The following is a 16,685-nucleotide window of genomic DNA, read 5'->3' as shown; positions in this document are numbered from 1 at the left end:
CTCCCCTAGCTGCCTGACAAGACTCGTATGAAACCACCTACTCTACCTAAGATGCCATCAGTGGTATGACGCATCATTAATACATTTGCCACTGACAAAAAAAAAAAATGCTGCCAGTTGATGACACAACACCTAGTCATTGATTATATGCTATATCCTGATGTTTGGAAAAGCAACTGTGATAGCACTTTACCTCTCTGAGGTGTTAAAAAAAAAAAAAAAGTCAACATTTAATGAAATACACAAGAGTAAAAATTTAAGTGCTGCTTTAAAAACTAATCCATACTCTCACTTCCTGATTTCGAAACTTACTACAAAGCAACAGTAATCAAGACTGCAGTACTGGTATAAAGACAGACATATAGGGGCGCCTGGGTGGCTCAGTCATTAGGCGTCTGCCCAGGTCATGATCCCAGGGTCCTGGGATCGAGCCCCGCATCGGGCTCCCTGCTCTGTAGGAAGCCTGCTTCTCCCCTCTCCCACTCCCCGTGCTTGTGTTCCCTCTCTCGCAGTGTCACTCTGTGTCAAATAAATAAATAAAATCTTTAAAAAAAAAAAAAGGCAGACATACAGGGCAACAGGATAGAATTGAGAGTCCAGAAATAAACCCGTGTATCTATCTATGGTCAAAAGTGCCAAGACCATTCAATGGGAAAATCGTCTAACAAATGGTGCTGGGAGAACTGGATACACACATGTGAAAGAGTGAAGATGGACCCTTACCTTATGCCATATTAACTCCAAATGGATCACAGACTTAAATGTAAGAGCTAAAACTATAAAACCCTTAGACGAAAACATGGGAGTAAGTATTTATGACCTTGGATTTGGTGACAGATTCTTAGATAGGATACCAAAGTCCAAGCAATGGCAAAAAAAAATGGATACACTGGACTTCATCAAGATTAAATCCTTTGTGCTTCACTATCAAGAAAGAGAAAAAGCAAACCACAGAATGGGAGAAATTATTTGCAAATAATGTATCTGATTAGGATTTAGTATCCAGAATATACAAAGAACTCTCACAACTCAATGACAAAAGGACAACCCGATTAACAGACTACACTAGTCTGGGCCAGGGCCATCTTTAGCAACTCCATATTTGGGGGGAAGCTCAGGGGGAGAGGATGGAAGCTGTGCCATCCTAACAGAACAAAAGACTTACTCTAGCTGGACCCACACCAACAAACATCTCCAAAAACTCAGATCCACTAACGGTGATGAAAGGGACGTTGGCTTCTCCAGCTGTGGCCTTAGCCAGCAGTGTCTTCCCAGTGCCTGGAGGACCAGTGAGAATGGCACCCTTCAGATATAAAAAAGGAAAAGTATCTTTAACTAGAATTTCAGAAAAGTAAATTGCATATCCATAAACAATTCTGAGATAGAAACCTGTCTAAAACTCTATTGACATATACTAAATGTTCCTTAAACATCTGAACTATGGCAAAACATTTTTGTATTAGTAAGAAAAGGATTATTAGAGACTGGTTTTAAAAATTTAGTAAGAATGTGAAATCTTAAATACTTCACTTATTTAATAAGATTTTTAGTGTTGCTTTTCAGACCTTTAGACTTAAACTGAATATCTACTAATAAACCAACCGAGGTTCACTTAAATAAGTCAAGGAGACACAGAACACCACACTCCCAAATTACACTTTGCTTACTTTCTTCCCTTTAAAATTTCACAAATGAAGTAAAAATCTAATGACCAATTGTGAACATAGTTAAAAAGAGAAAATGTGCTTGCTCAAACAGTATAATTATTTAAGCTGTGGAGATGCTTAGGCATGATGTGCAAACAGCAAATTATAAAATTATCAAATACAACTTTTTATCCATACAGTCAGGACATGGAAATCAAGGAAATGATGATTTCCTTTACAAAGGATTCCTTTAAAGTAAACTTTATTAATGGATTTTTTAAATAATTAAGCATTCTTGATTCATTTACTTAATGACTGAGCCTGGCCCTCAGAATACAAAGATGAGTAAGGCCAGCCCATCACCAGCAGTGGGCATGGGGATGTCTCCTTGGCGGGGGGGGGGGGGCGCTAGAATTAGTGTTGTCTATCTCTTCTCCACCAAATCCTGTGCCATGAGTCTGAGTCCCAGGTACAGGCAGAGTCTGCTCAAATTTGCTCAGGGAGGGATAACTGGGTGACAGCAGGGGGCAATATGCTCTGGTGCACACTTGCTGAGAAATGGGTTATCTAGATCCGACTGAGGGAGAAGAAAGGCAAATCAGGGAAGGCTTCCAAGGGGAGAGAACACAATCTTTCCAGGAATATACACACTATATGCAAGCAGAAACATTCCTACAGAATAAATGACCTGAAAAAACCCTGGAGTAAAAAGCAGACTGGTAAGATAGAAGGAGAAAAATACTTTATCATAAGTAATCAAACTTCATTAAAATTATAACTTTAGAGATCAAGAAGTAATTCAAAAGATTTTTGGGTTAATCAGTTGAAAATAATCTTCTGAAAATTCACTTTACCTTTGGGATTTTTGCTCCTAGATCTTGATATTGCTTTGGGTTTTTCAAGAAATTCACAAATTCCATTATCTCTAGTTTGGCCTCCTCGCAGCCAGCCACATCTTTGAACTTCACATCTATCTCATCCTTCAAGACTTTGGCAGTGGTTTCTCCAACACTGAAGAGTCCACCCATCCCCCGGCCTGTCCGACCAATCCCAGCAGGCCCTCTCCGGATAGTGTAGAGTAAGAAAGCGATGATGAGCACCGTGGGCAACATGCTCAGGAGAAACGAGCTAAAGGAAACCACAGATAATACTGACATGTTTTTAAGTCTGTTAACCTTTGGCTTTGTAAACGTTTTGCAAGATATACTTTTTGGTAACTACTCAGGATATAACTGTATAGATATTCTATTTTTAGAAAACCGGAATATTCTAATATTTTGTCTGAGGCACAAAGAGAATCCCAGTGCCTCGATATCACTGACATAGAATTGCAGAAGATGAGACCAAAGAAAAAACTGTTCTTTATGCACTGTCTACTGAGATTTTCTCTCTATCCCCATAATTACCATTTATGCACAATACAGACCCAACTGTAACTTACTATCACTATATCTGCAGTTCAAAGAAATTTCTTTTGAATTACTCACTTAAAATTTTTAACATTTTTAACATGATCTGGTGTTAGCCTGGGCAGAAATTCCAGTTCTCTTACTGGAATGCACTGACTTATTCTAAAGAGATGTCTTCCAAATATCAAATCCTTGCTAAGTCAACAGCAGATCAGCCTCCAAAGTTCCGTGTACAATGGGGACAGCTATCTCTTGGTGAGCACTGCACAGGCCGCTCTGTGCAGACTTAAGAGACTGACTCCCAGGGCAGCAATCATTTACCCTTCAAACTCGTGCCTGCTCTGGAGGACACTGCTCAGATAGGACGTAAAGCCGGGGGATACCTTTTGCCTGTCTTAGTAAATTTCAATACAATCATGAATATGGATACATACTCGCATTGGTTAATATAATGCAATTTAGCTGAACTTATCCTAAGAAATTTGAATCAAAACCTTGTGGACAGGTTAGCTCAAAAAACAAAACAAAAAACAAAACCAGGATCAACTTTCTAAGTTTTCATCTTTTACAATATTTTAAATGCCCCTACAGCAGGCAGTAAGAACTGTGAGAACTTTACCTTTAGTTTATTTCTGGAGAGAAAAAAATAGACACCGACAGTAAAAGTTCAAGGAATGGTGCAACAAAATTTTCCGTAATGTTTCAGCAGCAAAGTTAACCGATTATACGACAGCCCCGGGGGCCGAGGGACATAGCGTATGTGAAACCACCTCGATAGCTCTCTGGATCTAAATACGGAGGGAGACTGTACGTCTACACAAACTGAGGTGCAAAAAAGTCTCTAAAACAGAGTACCACTACCAGCTCGATTAGCACACTAGCAATCTGCTTTTCTGCTCTTTTACATAGTCAGAAAATTTAAGATTTCTTTCTACTTTTGCTCTTGAGCTGGTAACTCTACAGTGAGGTACACTTCGATTCGAATGGAGTGACTGTGAGGAAATCCACCTCAGTGTAGTATGCGGGTGAGTACCCAAAGACAATATAATCCCCACAGAACTGAAAGACAAGAGATTCTTGAAATCAATGGGCCCTTCTTGAAAGACTCAGACTTGTAAATGGTCTTATTAAAGACAAATAATCCCTAAGAGAAGAAGCAAGTTCTGACAAGAAAAGAAGAGTTACTTAAAATTCTTGGGAAACTCTGAAACATAAATGTAAATGATGGTTAAAAGACCAAAATGTCACTCTTTCACACAACGGGGCTCTTGATGCTAAAATCCTACTAAAGGATGGTCATACCCCAATTTATCGCTTAATCAAAGATAAATACAAATACGTAGAAAAATCAGTCATGAGCAAAACCCAGTAAATTACCAATGATTTACAAGAAGTCTGGCTACACCAAGAAAGGCCTGTTTGAGAATGTGGTCTGTAACCTGCCACCTGGTGATGGAACACACAGTGAGCCGTGCAGGACACAGTCAACAGTCTTCTTACCCATCACTTTCAGCAATGTAGACAACAGGAACCCGATTCTCCCCTTCTATGCCCAATTCCTGCTGTAAGGTTTCCAGATTCCGCTCAAAGGTGTCCACACTGCCAATATTAAACCAGACGTATTGCTATAAAAACACAAAAACAAAATATCCTAAGAATGAAAGCAAAGTTTAATTTACTGGGAGGTTCAACTTTTAAAGAATTTCTCAGAAATACTGAAAATTCAGAAATTGAAAAAAAAAAACCAACAATAATAAAAAAGTGGTTTTAATGATGCAGCAATTAAGTTTCACTCAATGAGAACACTTGGCAATCCTTGCAAATAAGCATTTCTTAAGCAATATTCCTTAGTGGTTCTACAACTATAAACTCAAATGAAAAATCTATTTAAAAAGACAATCCTTTTCGTAAATATGTGTCCTTCTCCTCTTCTTCATTTCCCACATATTTCTCAGCTGCCTATTTCCAAACTAAAAACTAATGTGACACAGTAACAACAGCTAAAGTTTACTGAGCACTTACTGTCAGGCATCGTTCTTAGTCCTTTATAGACATGAACTCTTTCAATCTTCAGAACCACCCTAAGAAGTATGTACTGTCACCAGAAGTCACATTCAAAATCTGAACATTAGGAAGGCATCCCACCACCCAATGACAACAGAAGCATTCCTCGCTGTGCCAGACATTACTCTTCTATTCACCTGATCTGGGGAGTTACCGAGGCCCTAGGGAGAACAGCTGAAGGGTTTGAGGCCACGGCTACTTACCCAGCAGCTCTAGAACGTGAGTATTCCCGTTGCTCTAGCTGTTTACTGGGTGAAGATCAGCCCTCTTACCGTCCCCATCACCCCACAGATGAGAAAACTACAGGGGTGACTTCACTTGCCCATGGTTACAAATCTGGTAAGAGGCTGGATCCGAACCCAAGCAGTCCTGAGCCAGCGACCCTAACTGGCACGTCACACTGCCTCTCTTCTACAACCACACACATACTTACCACAACAACTCACACTTAACGCAGTTTCTAATATACACTCTAAGCACTCAGCGAGTAGTTGCATTTTATAGCACAAAAAGACCCTGTTCCTCCTTAAACCTGCAATTGCTTTTAAAAGATTTTTTTTTAATCAAAACAATAAATCTAGGATATAAAACTTCAGACAATTCACAGAAGAGAGTAACATGTCATCCCATATTCCTCCCACCAACCAGTGCTACTGAATGGAGGATATCACTCTGGTATTTCTCTCCAAGTATCCCAAAACAAAAGATGGAGAGTAAGTTTTGTAATACATGTACTTTTTCTTAAGTTTTATATTATATAACAACAGTCCTTGCTGAGTTGTTCACTGTCAAAGCTACAAAATTCCTGTGGTTACAAGCCCGCAAACAAGTCAATAATAGGTTAACCCCATGTGACTGAGCATTCCCTTACTTAGCACCTACTATCAGCTGGACACTGTGCTAGCAGTAGGACTCACATAAGAGATTCGGGGCAGATAAAGGCCCAGCAGCAGATTTGGGGACCAGATCTAGTTAAGAGCCTCTGAGGGTGGGTCCTAGCTCTCCAAGCGATTCTTAGACATACTGAAGTTCGAAAACCCCCACTGAGGTTCATGATCTCATTTAGCACTAAACCCTAAAGAGTTGTTATTGCTGTTCTGATCTTAGCTATAAAGAAATCCAGGTTTAGGGGACTTAGGCCATATAGGTAGTAAAGAGTAGAATTGATCCGAAGCGGAGTCTGTCAGACTCCAAAGCCTGTGCTTATACTACGCAACAACTAACATTGCTACTCTGTAAGCAGGACACTGGAACTCTTCTGTTTCTGAGAGCTCAAAATAAAGTTTTTTATTAAACATGCCCTCTGTAGAAAACTAAGGAAATATAAAGAAAATAAGCATCTATAACCTCAACACCCAGGGACACACACTATTAGCAATTTTGATGCCATTCCTTCAAGATTTCATAATATCCCCTTTACAATCTTGAAACACATGCACAATTTTGAAATTGATATAAAACCTTAACTGCAATATAAAGGAGAAACAAAAAGAAAGCAATTTATAATAAAATAGTATGAATTTCGATACATAAATGTGTGTGCACGCCAATACTAGATGGAAAAACTGCCCTCTAGGGAAGAGGACTGCCCCGCTGAGCCACTACTCTAGCAACGAGGTTAAAGCAAGGGAAATTAGGAGCCCCTAACATTAACCAGGTGCCTACGGTGGACATTTATCGATTTCCAATTTTCCGCTCTAGAAACAATGTTTTGGAGGACATCCTTGTATAGACACCTTTACATGCACCCTTAACTATTTCCCTAGCATACAGTCCTAGAAGCAACATTACTGTGTGCGTACTTTCAAAACTGCTGATATACACTGCCAAATTGTCCTCTTGAAAGGGAGTGCCAATTTAATTTCCAGCACTAAAACTCTGAGGAATAGTTCTGGGAAAAAAAAAAAAGTAGCGTGGTTATTAATGAACATTTCATCATAAGGTAAAGAGAGTGGGGAGGGGGGCAGAAATGAAGGCAGGTAAAAGAACTTACTCCTACAAGTGACTGAAATACCAGAGCCACACAGCTTTACAGATACTCCTCTATTTACTGATGTGCTTCAGACAGAGGTGGTCACCATCAGTTCTAGTTTTCCTTAAATGTTGCCCCATTCAGGTAGGATGACTAGGAAACTGTTAAGCAAAATCATCTGGAAGGAGGGATGCAACCTGGTAAAGAGGTCTGGCCCTGGGGGAGGGTGGTAAGACAGTAGGACACCAAGGGATTAGGGACAGTCCTCAAGGGGCAGGCCTGGGAAAGGCTGGGGATCCCCTGGGAACCTCATTTGCCCCTCTGCTGCCCTCCCCCACAATCCCCTCAATCCGGTCTAGGGTATCTGGAATAGGGTTCAAACTGGTTGGACCGGATACACAAATTATTTTTGAAATGGGAAAAGAAATGTAAGTTAAAATAATCCAATATCACATAACAGCTGGGAGAGAGAGGATCAGAATGCTTCTTAAACCAACTTGAAAAAAGCTACCGCAAAACATAGCAATGCAGATTTAACAGTCTTTCCCTAACCAAACAATCGTTTTCTCAGTCTTGAAAAATCATAGACGATACCGGAACACTGAAAACTGGGATTTCACGGTTTCCTAAATGTACAGCCAAATGATTACCAAAAACCAAACCAAAACTGACCTAGTCTTCGTAACACAACTGCATACACAGCGTTCACATTCTCACCCATGTTAGTGAAATTGGCAAGTGCTGTGCTGCCTAATTCTGGTATCCCCAGTGCACAGACCTACTGCAATGTGAGGAATGCTTGCTTTTCAACTCTAGATCTGAAGTTAATTTATAGCTAATCCACATCAATTAATAAAATCATTTACCCCATCAACGGGAGTTTTTCCTGGTGTAAAAGTCACTCGAACAAAACGCTTGTTGACGACTTCCAGTCTGTCTACCTGGAATTTTAAAAAGTTAAATATTTAGACACAAATTTACAGAAAAGACTTGAGATATTCTCTCAAGCACATTAAAACTGCACATGGTATTTTAGACACACAAAGAAGAATGACAACATAGGGACTCTAGGATCCATGCTCCCCTCTCTGGGTTGAAAAATAAAAATGTCACAAACACTGTTGAAGCCCCCAGTCATGTCCTCTTCCTAGAGGTGGCCATTCTCGGCATTAGGTACTGACTGTCCCAAAGCATGTCCTGGTGCTTGTGCCACGCACAGACGTAACCCTAAACATACACTCACTGTTGCCTGTTTTTAGGACTTTATTTATTTATTTATAGTTTTTAATTTTATTATATTATGTTAGTCACCATACAATACATCATTAGTTTTTGACGTAGTGATCCACGATCCATTGTTTTCGTATAACACCCAGTGCTCCATGCAGTACGTGCCCTCCTTAATACCCATCACCGGGCTAACCAATCCCCCCTCCCCCTCCCCTCTAGAACCCTGTTTGTTTCTCAGGTCCATAGTCTCTCATGGTTCATCTGTTTTTAGGACTTTAAAAATGGTCCTGCTTGGTATATATTCTTCTATAACTTTTTTTCCCCTTCCTATCCTATTTGTGAGGTTCATCCTTGCTGACATGTCAGTTCTGCACAGTATTCCACTTTATGAGCACACCCCAAGTTATTTATCCATTCTCCTGTTAACAGACACTTAGGCTGTTTCAAAACATTGGCTACCACTAACAATACTGTTATGAACAGTCCTGCCACATATAACCTCTTGGGCACATCTTCAAAAATTTCTCTGGACATGTACCTGTAGATAGATACAGTAAGGCTTGGGTTGCAAGATATACGTACTTTACTAGACACTGTGAAACTACTCTCCAAAGTGGCTCTCCAATTCACACTGCACAACAAAATATTCCTATTGGTCTACATCCTCACTTGCTATTAGAAGACTTTAATTTTTGCCATTTTACGGGTATAAAATGATATAAACTTATTTTTTTAATGTCCTAATTATACAGGGTTTTTAAGAACACTAAAAACCTCATTCCAAAGTTCTGAGTTGACTTGGAGCATGAGCCCTTTGGAAGAGGCTTGTTTCCTGCTGTCATTAAGTCTGCTTTGGCAGAAGTCTGAAAGGTACAAGTCAAAATTGGAAAGTGAGGGAGCCCTGGGTAATTCCAGGAGGAGCCTGATTTCAAAGAACCGTGGGTCCAAAAGGAGATGCTTCTCTGCAGAATCTTCCTCAAAGCCCTGTCACCACACTCGAAGGATGGCTACGGCCCCCTCCATACACGGACACAAGTTACTTCTTAGAAAAGAAGGCTCTCCCAACAACTGGGATACATACATAAATATCTTGGCTTCCACAAGAAAACATTTGCCTCAAAAATCCGAGTAAATAATCGATTCCATTTTTTCCATCCTCACCTTACTGTACAACCTTTAAAAATAACTTTTGAGGGGCACCTGGGTGGCTTAGTCAGTTAAACCTCTGACTCTTGATTTCAGCTCAGGTCATGATCTCATGGTCCTGGGATCCAGCCCTGGGTTGGGCTCTGTGCTCAGTGCTGAGTCTGCTTGTCCCTCTCCCTCTGCTCCTCCCCCTGCACACTCTAATAAATAAATAAAACCTTTAAAAAAAATAAACATAAAAAATAAAAATAACTTTTGATTCTTATGCTACCAGTAAGTATTACTATCTCACCTTTATTTTATCCATTTCAATGATGAAAAGCCCCGTACTGAGTGGTTAAATAATTTCCCCACAGTGACAGAGCAGCTTGGTTCTCTCACTATCACTTCACTTCATCAATTCTAAGGTGGACATTTTTCATATTTTAACTTCTGAGAAATTAGGATATGTTTGACAGTTGGTATTACTTTATAGTTTCATTGGCAGCTTACTAAATTTTTCTGAGGAATACATAAAATAACGTGTCTTACAGTCCACAGCATCTAAAAGATACTGGAGTAGAGGCTCACTGGGTAAAGACCTGCTGGTAGTGACAAAGGCTCCTAGGCAGCCCTGCCTGGGCCCCCACTTAGAGCCCATCTGCTCTCACTTTCAACATTTATCACTTATTTACCAATTCCAAGCCCCTGGGAGATTAAGAGCCCTGGAGGCATAAAGGAGCCGGAGAGGGTGGCACACTCCAGCAGGGGGAAGAGGTGACCAAGAACCATAGGAAAATGATAAAATGATGAAACTAGATGGAGGATGGTGGGAGCAAGTCAAAAGCTAGGTTCTAGTAGAAGTGAAAGAAAAGGATTTTGTGGTAAATGTGGGGACAGCTGGGCCAAAACAAACAGGGTTCTTGGTTGCAAGTACTTTCTCCAGCATTAAAAAAATTCAAGATGAGGGGTGCCTGGGTGGCTCAGTCGTTAAGTGTCTGCCTTCAGCTCAGGTCATGGTCCCAGGGTCCTGGGATCAAGCCCCGCATCAGGGTCCCTGCTCCGTAGGAAGCCTGCTTCTCCCTCTCCCACTCCCCCTGCTTGTGTTCCCTCTCTCGCTGTGTCTCTCTTTGTCAAATAAATAAATAAAATCTTTAAAAAAAAAAAAAAATCAACAGGAGAAGCTCGGTAACTAGTTGACTGTTACTTTATTGGTGCAATCTACTGAATTTCACCTTTAGAACCACTATAAACCACCCATCCCATAAAATACTTACTACTCCTTTGGAAAGATAGTTATTGACAAAGTCCTTCCATGTGATTTCTCTCCCGGAGCTCCTGAACAGGAAGTAAAACATGACTCCACCCCAAAATAGAGCAGTCCAGAGAAAGTACATCCTGAATTCCTTGTCATCCCATGGAAAGTCACCCTGGGCAAAGAAGGAGACAGTCTCTGTCAAGAATGGAATGTCACAGTATGATCTAGGCTATATTGGACACAAATCCCTCCCAACCTCTCCTGGCCACCCCAGACCCTCCAAATTAATACACAGCCTGGAATCACACCTTCTGGAATCTGGACCACCAGTGAGAATCATCTTTCTTGCCACCTCGTTTTCCACCGCCACCAACTCCTCCTCCAGAAGGGCGTGGGGTAGCAGCTGGCTTTGAGTCTGTTCATCAATAGAGAGCACACAGAGCAGCACCGCAGAATTTCAACTCTCTCAACAAAGTTCTCATTACTATGGTTTAATAAATGACTTACTACAAAAGCTCTCACAATAACTTGTTAATCTTTTTTCATTAAGATATATCCAGAGCCAACTATTAATAGCTGTGACCTCTTTGTTGTATTATATGCTTAGAAATCAATGTAGGCCTTTTATTTCTGGGAATCAGGAATAGGAAACTCTTCAACGCCCCTTGTCTCAGCTACTCATCAACCAGCAATTCTGGGAATCAGCCTGTGTGTTACAGTGTCGTGACAATACTCAGTATTCAAAGTTTGGATGACTTTGAAGGAAATACTGTTTCACTCTGTTATAACTCACATACACGTCTTTGATGTTACTATAAAATAAGGAGGCAGAGTTTCATCAAGCACACACTAAATGTTAGCTTCGTTATTTGATAGTTACATCGGGTCTTTGTAAGGCAATCCAATCCTGTACCTCAACAAGATTTAAACCAAGTATAAAAGTCACTGAGCACAGAATAGCTATCCTCCTGGGAGACAAAAGCATCAATTTTGTTGTTACTGTGGCTTTAGAACAAGTTTTGACCTTGACTGAGGAATCAGAAGCATATCTAGGATTGGAATCCAGTTTTTCTTCAAATTACCTTGACACCTTGAGATTTTACTTAATCTCTTTGTGCTCCTGACAAGTAGGAACAATAACATGTGAATAAAGCCATCTTCCCTATTTTATAGGGTTGTATCAAAAATGAGAGGGAAGTTCCAGTCTTTGAAAACAATCAAAACATTATACAAATCCAACAAAAAGGTCTTCTTGTGAAATAGCTTATGGCAACTCATCAGTCTGCTATGAGCAAGGAGACTAACAGAGAGTTAGCATTCGAGGGAGCGTGCCAGCACTTTACACACACTATCCCGTGATACCTGCACAATACGCCAACAACCTGGTAAGTATGCTACTATACTCATTTTACAGATAAAATGGTGTAGCTTAAGAAACTTCGTAAATAACTGGTTGCAGTGTTAAGTGACATTGAGACAGTGACAGAGTTGTGTTTGAGGTGAAGGTAAACGAATTCCTGAATGCCCACTTGAAGGTAAAAAGGAGGTGCTCCCCTTTCCCACTCCCATGAAGTGAATACTGTAACAGTTTCTTCTGTAAGCGAGGCATGATTTTGATAATGGACTACCAAAAAACCAAAACAAAACAAAAAACCCCAACAACCAAAAAATCTTACCCACATAAAATTAGTTTGTAAGAATCTGAAAATTCGTCACTGTTACAGGTTGGTATGTGTTCTCCCCCAAATTTATATGTTGAGAGTCCTTGCCCACTGTCATCTTATTTGGAAATAGGATCTTTAGAGAAAAATAATCAAGTTTAAAATGAGGTCATAGGGGTAGATCCTAGTCCAATATAATTGGCATTCTTATAAAAAGAGTAAATTTGGACACAGAAATGCACAGAGAGAAGGGAGGCAAGGGAGAAGACAGTCACCTGTAAGCCAAGGAGTAAGGTCTGGAACAGAGCCTTCCCTGGTGACCCTCAGAAGAAACCAACCCTGCCAACACACTGATCTTGGACCTCCGGCCTCCAGAATTGTGAGATGCATGTTTGTGCTGCTTAGGACGCCCAGGTGTGGGGCTTTGTTACAGCAGCCCTGGGAAACCAATATGCCATTAACGCCCTCCACCCCCCCACTTTTCTCCCCTTTGACAGAATCACAAATACTACTCTAACATCTTCAACTATGGTGAAGCAACCCCTCTACCGTGCAGGATGAGAGACTGCAGCTACCTAGCACGGAGTTCCTGACGTGTTCACCCCACCATGATGCACACAAGGAGCTTCTGCACCCATCTTAGGTGAGGCAGGGTCTGAGAGAGGCAAGCCCTACCTGAAATGAGGCGCAGGGCTGGGAAACAGAGTACAGCGCATTTCTAAAGTTGTTTGACAAGACTCCCTACTACTGGGACAGGACAAAGTAACACATATGCAAAAAGTATGCAATAGGCTATATTGTAAAAATGGACCTATTATCCTTAATCTGCCCCTAAACCAAGATAAAAAGACGAGCCACCATGCCCCTGGGAAATCCTGTACAAACTGCCCATGTCTCTAGGCAGGCCACACTAGCGCTTCTCCCTTCTCTTAGCCCCTAGCCTTGCTTTCACTCCCTGCATTCTCTGAGCATGTATTTGTCTCTCCGACTAGATCCAAGTTCACTTAAAAACAAGGGCTGTATTATAGTTTTCCTTACATTTCCCTAAAAACAAAGATGCCAACTAAAATGTGCCGGGCATTGTGCTAAATGTTATCACATGTGTGAAAGGGGGACAGGAGACTCAGGGCCTACACAGTCCTCCCAGCCACCAAGCTCTAAGAAACCCTATCTGAAACCCTAAGCTAAGACAGGCTCTGAGGAACAATTTGAAAAACACTGCACTATATCAAAATATGTGCCAGATAAAAATGCATGTATTAGGTTTCTAAGATTTTTCTTAACGATTTAGATGTGTAAAATACATTGACCAAATTTGGAGCTAAATATGACTGGTCATCTCTAAGGTGAACTTAATTCAATTTGAAAAATGACAAGAAAATATGAACAGAAAAATTAGGTGAAATGAAACACAGGGTCTGTAGAACTTTGCATGTACTTGTAACCTTCCACTTCAGAACTGCCTTAAGAGAACACTTCCTTTGTTCAGCAAAAACGATCGGCAACATCATATACTAGAGGAAAGTAGTAAGTTCAAACATAATCTTTTTAAAAGGTACCTTTTTTTTCTCCGGTAACTTCTTTAGGTTCACTAGCTTTTTTCCCATTTTTTCCATTAGGAAAGTATTTTTCAAATCCTGTTAGAAAAAGAAAAAAAATACACACCCTCAAACTAAAATTCATTAGGTTTTATGTTTGTATGTTCATTTTTGAAGCTGATACCTCATTAAAACGCTTATGCTCAAAGTATAGCATTTCTTGTGTAGAAGTAATTCAACGCTTAAATAACCAGAGGTGTTAAAGAAAAAAGCCTCATTTGCATGCCAATTTCATTACCTACAAAAGTGTTATAATTGAAGGGGATACATTTTCATCACTGCAATCAGATAGAAGTAGGTAGGGGGTGGTTTACAGGAGACAGAAGTTTAGTCAACCTGAAACAACAGCTATGCATCTATTAGTAAACACCTGCTCCTGGTACATTTTTTATTTTTAAGATTTCATTTATTTGAGAGAGAGTGAGAGAGCACTAGCAGGAGGAGGGGCAGAGAGAGAGAGAGGGAGAAGCAGACTCCCCATTGAGCAGGGAGGCCGATGCGGGGCTTGATTCCAGGACCCCAGGACCATGACCTGAGCCCAAGGCAGCTGCTCAACCGACTGAGCCACCCAGGCACGCTGCTCCTGGTACATCTTTAACAAGAATATATAACATTATGATCACACTGAGTGTGTTTACCTTTTGGAGGTCGAGAACAGAATCTTTGATAAGCAGCAATTACATCTGTCAGAAGAGAATTTCTGCTGGTTGTTGCCTGAGTTGTAGCATATCGATAAAGCTGCAACATGACATATAAATAAAAGCATAAAAATTATATCAAGATAAAACATTTAAGAGGACTTCTCCTAATATCTCAAAGTGAATGACATGTTTCTCCCCTCAACAGGTGGTTACACACTAGCATAGGGGATTCCCCCTTTAAAAGGGAGGCCTCCAGTTGCCCAGGACTGTGCCACTCTATTCCAGCAACCGAACCAGGAGACATAAATTATGATCCAGAAGACAAGAATACTTCAAAATCCTGCCTAGGTTAGAACTGTGGCCCAATTACTATTCTCCACCAACACATTCACTTTGGCATTGTTTATCAATTTGTAGCATTCAAAAGACAAACTGACACAGAAAATCTGCTCCTTCATGCTGTCTTGTTTGCAGGGTCTATAAAACTACAAGACTATTCACCTGAAATTACAACAGCACTGCTTGCAAACATAATACTAAATTCATCTTAGTTCCAGGATAAGGAAGTTATGGTCCGACATCACTGATAATCCTTAAAAAAAAATCCTTACACTAGTAACATTTGCTAAAGGTATTTGATATATTGTCATCCTGGTGAGAATGCAGGTTATTCAAGTCCCATTACAGACACATCTCTGCTTTAAGTAACGTATGTCGCTATAAAGTTATTTTTTAAATACAGTCTAGGTAAATTGAAGTATAACATAAACAAACTGAACAAGCTCCCTATTAAATTTTTAGGTTCACAATTAAAAGCAAGGTGCATTGAGGGGATACATCTGAATTTGGCAGTGAAAAACTTCAAGTTATCCTATCCCTTGGCAAAGTGAAAAATCATCACCATTTCTGGGGAGAACAAACTTTTAAATACAGATGAGAATGTTTAAAGAGAAGTTCATCTGTATTAGTATCCACCAGCATTGCCCCATTTATGGTCTGATGAGGAAAACAGAACATCACAAAACCACATCTGTCAGGATGACTATAATCAAAAGACAATAAAAAGCGCTGGTGAGAATGTGGAGACTGTGGACAAAGCGGAGCCCTGGGGCACTGTTGGCGGGAATGGGAAGCAGTGCAGCCACTTTGAAAAAGTTAAATGCAGAGTTACCATGTGATCCAGTCAGTCCACTCCTACTCAAGGAAATGGAAAACATGTCCACACAAAACCTTGTACATGAATGTTCATAACAGCATTATTCACAAGAGCCAAAAAGTGGAAACAACCCAAATGTCCATCAAGTGATGATGAAGAGATAAATGTGGTATACTCAAACAATGGAATATTATTCAGCCATAAAAATGAATGAAGCGCTGATACATGCTACCACATGGATAAACCTTAAAAACATTATGCTAAATTAAAGAAACCAGACACAAAAGGCCACATGTTATATGATTCCACCATTATGAAATGTCCGAAACAGGCAAATCCAGAGACTGTAGATTAGCAGTTGCCTAGGGCTAGAGGACTGGTTGTAGAGAAATGGGGAGTGACTCTAATTTGATTACAAGGCTTCTTTCTGGGGTGATGAAATGTTCTGGAATTAGATAGTAGTACGGTTGTATAACCATGTGAATATACTAAAAAGCACTGAATTGTACAATAAAAATGATTAATTTTACGGGATGTGAATAAAAAAGTCAATAAAGAATAAAGTATGAGTTGATTTAACTTCAAATTAATATACAATTCTACACAGCAAAATAGGACAGAAACACTGACACTGATCTTGGTTGACAGCAATGCTGGTCTGACAGAATTTGGAGCTTCTGTTGTGTTAGGCCCTCCCTGACCCCTGGGAACACTTGGCCTATGAAACCACCACTGATAATAAATAAGAATGTATCGTAAGTGAATAAAGCTTTTCCAATACCAAATCCATAAAGGGTACAGATTAAAATGACCTGCTAGTCAAGGTGGATAAGATAACAAGTCACACTGATCCACTCAGCCATCTATCCAGGCCACACACTGGTAAGTGGTGGGGGTCTGGAGGTCAGAACCAATCCCTACCTCT

The 16,685-nt window shown here is 40.3% G+C and overlaps 1 protein-coding gene across 2 annotated transcripts in view; it reads right to left on the bottom strand.

Moving 5' to 3' along the window:
* Nucleotides 1-16,685, bottom strand: part of AFG3L2 (AFG3 like matrix AAA peptidase subunit 2) — a 44,208-nt gene that overhangs the window by 24,916 nt on the left and 2,607 nt on the right. Inside the window, exons 2-9 of one of the 2 annotated variants that reach the window (XM_032399042.1) lie at nt 14,602-14,701; nt 13,925-14,002; nt 11,013-11,119; nt 10,724-10,876; nt 7,958-8,032; nt 4,556-4,680; nt 2,501-2,774; nt 1,166-1,303 (exon numbers count right to left, since the gene is read on the bottom strand). In XM_032399042.1, coding sequence (XP_032254933.1) covers nt 1,166-1,303; nt 2,501-2,774; nt 4,556-4,680; nt 7,958-8,032; nt 10,724-10,876; nt 11,013-11,119; nt 13,925-14,002; nt 14,602-14,701 — 1,050 coding nt within the window. Of the gene's footprint in view, nt 1-1,165; nt 1,304-2,500; nt 2,775-4,555; nt 4,681-7,957; nt 8,033-10,723; nt 10,877-11,012; nt 11,122-13,924; nt 14,003-14,601; nt 14,702-16,685 lie in introns of those variants that run through there. The other variant, XM_032399043.1, reaches the window with a different exon arrangement.

This window comes from Phoca vitulina, unplaced genomic scaffold (genome assembly GCF_004348235.1).
Source record: "Phoca vitulina isolate PV1807 unplaced genomic scaffold, GSC_HSeal_1.0 scaffold126, whole genome shotgun sequence".
NCBI lineage: Eukaryota > Metazoa > Chordata > Mammalia > Carnivora > Phocidae > Phoca > Phoca vitulina.
This window is presented reverse-complemented; position numbering and strand designations above follow the sequence as displayed.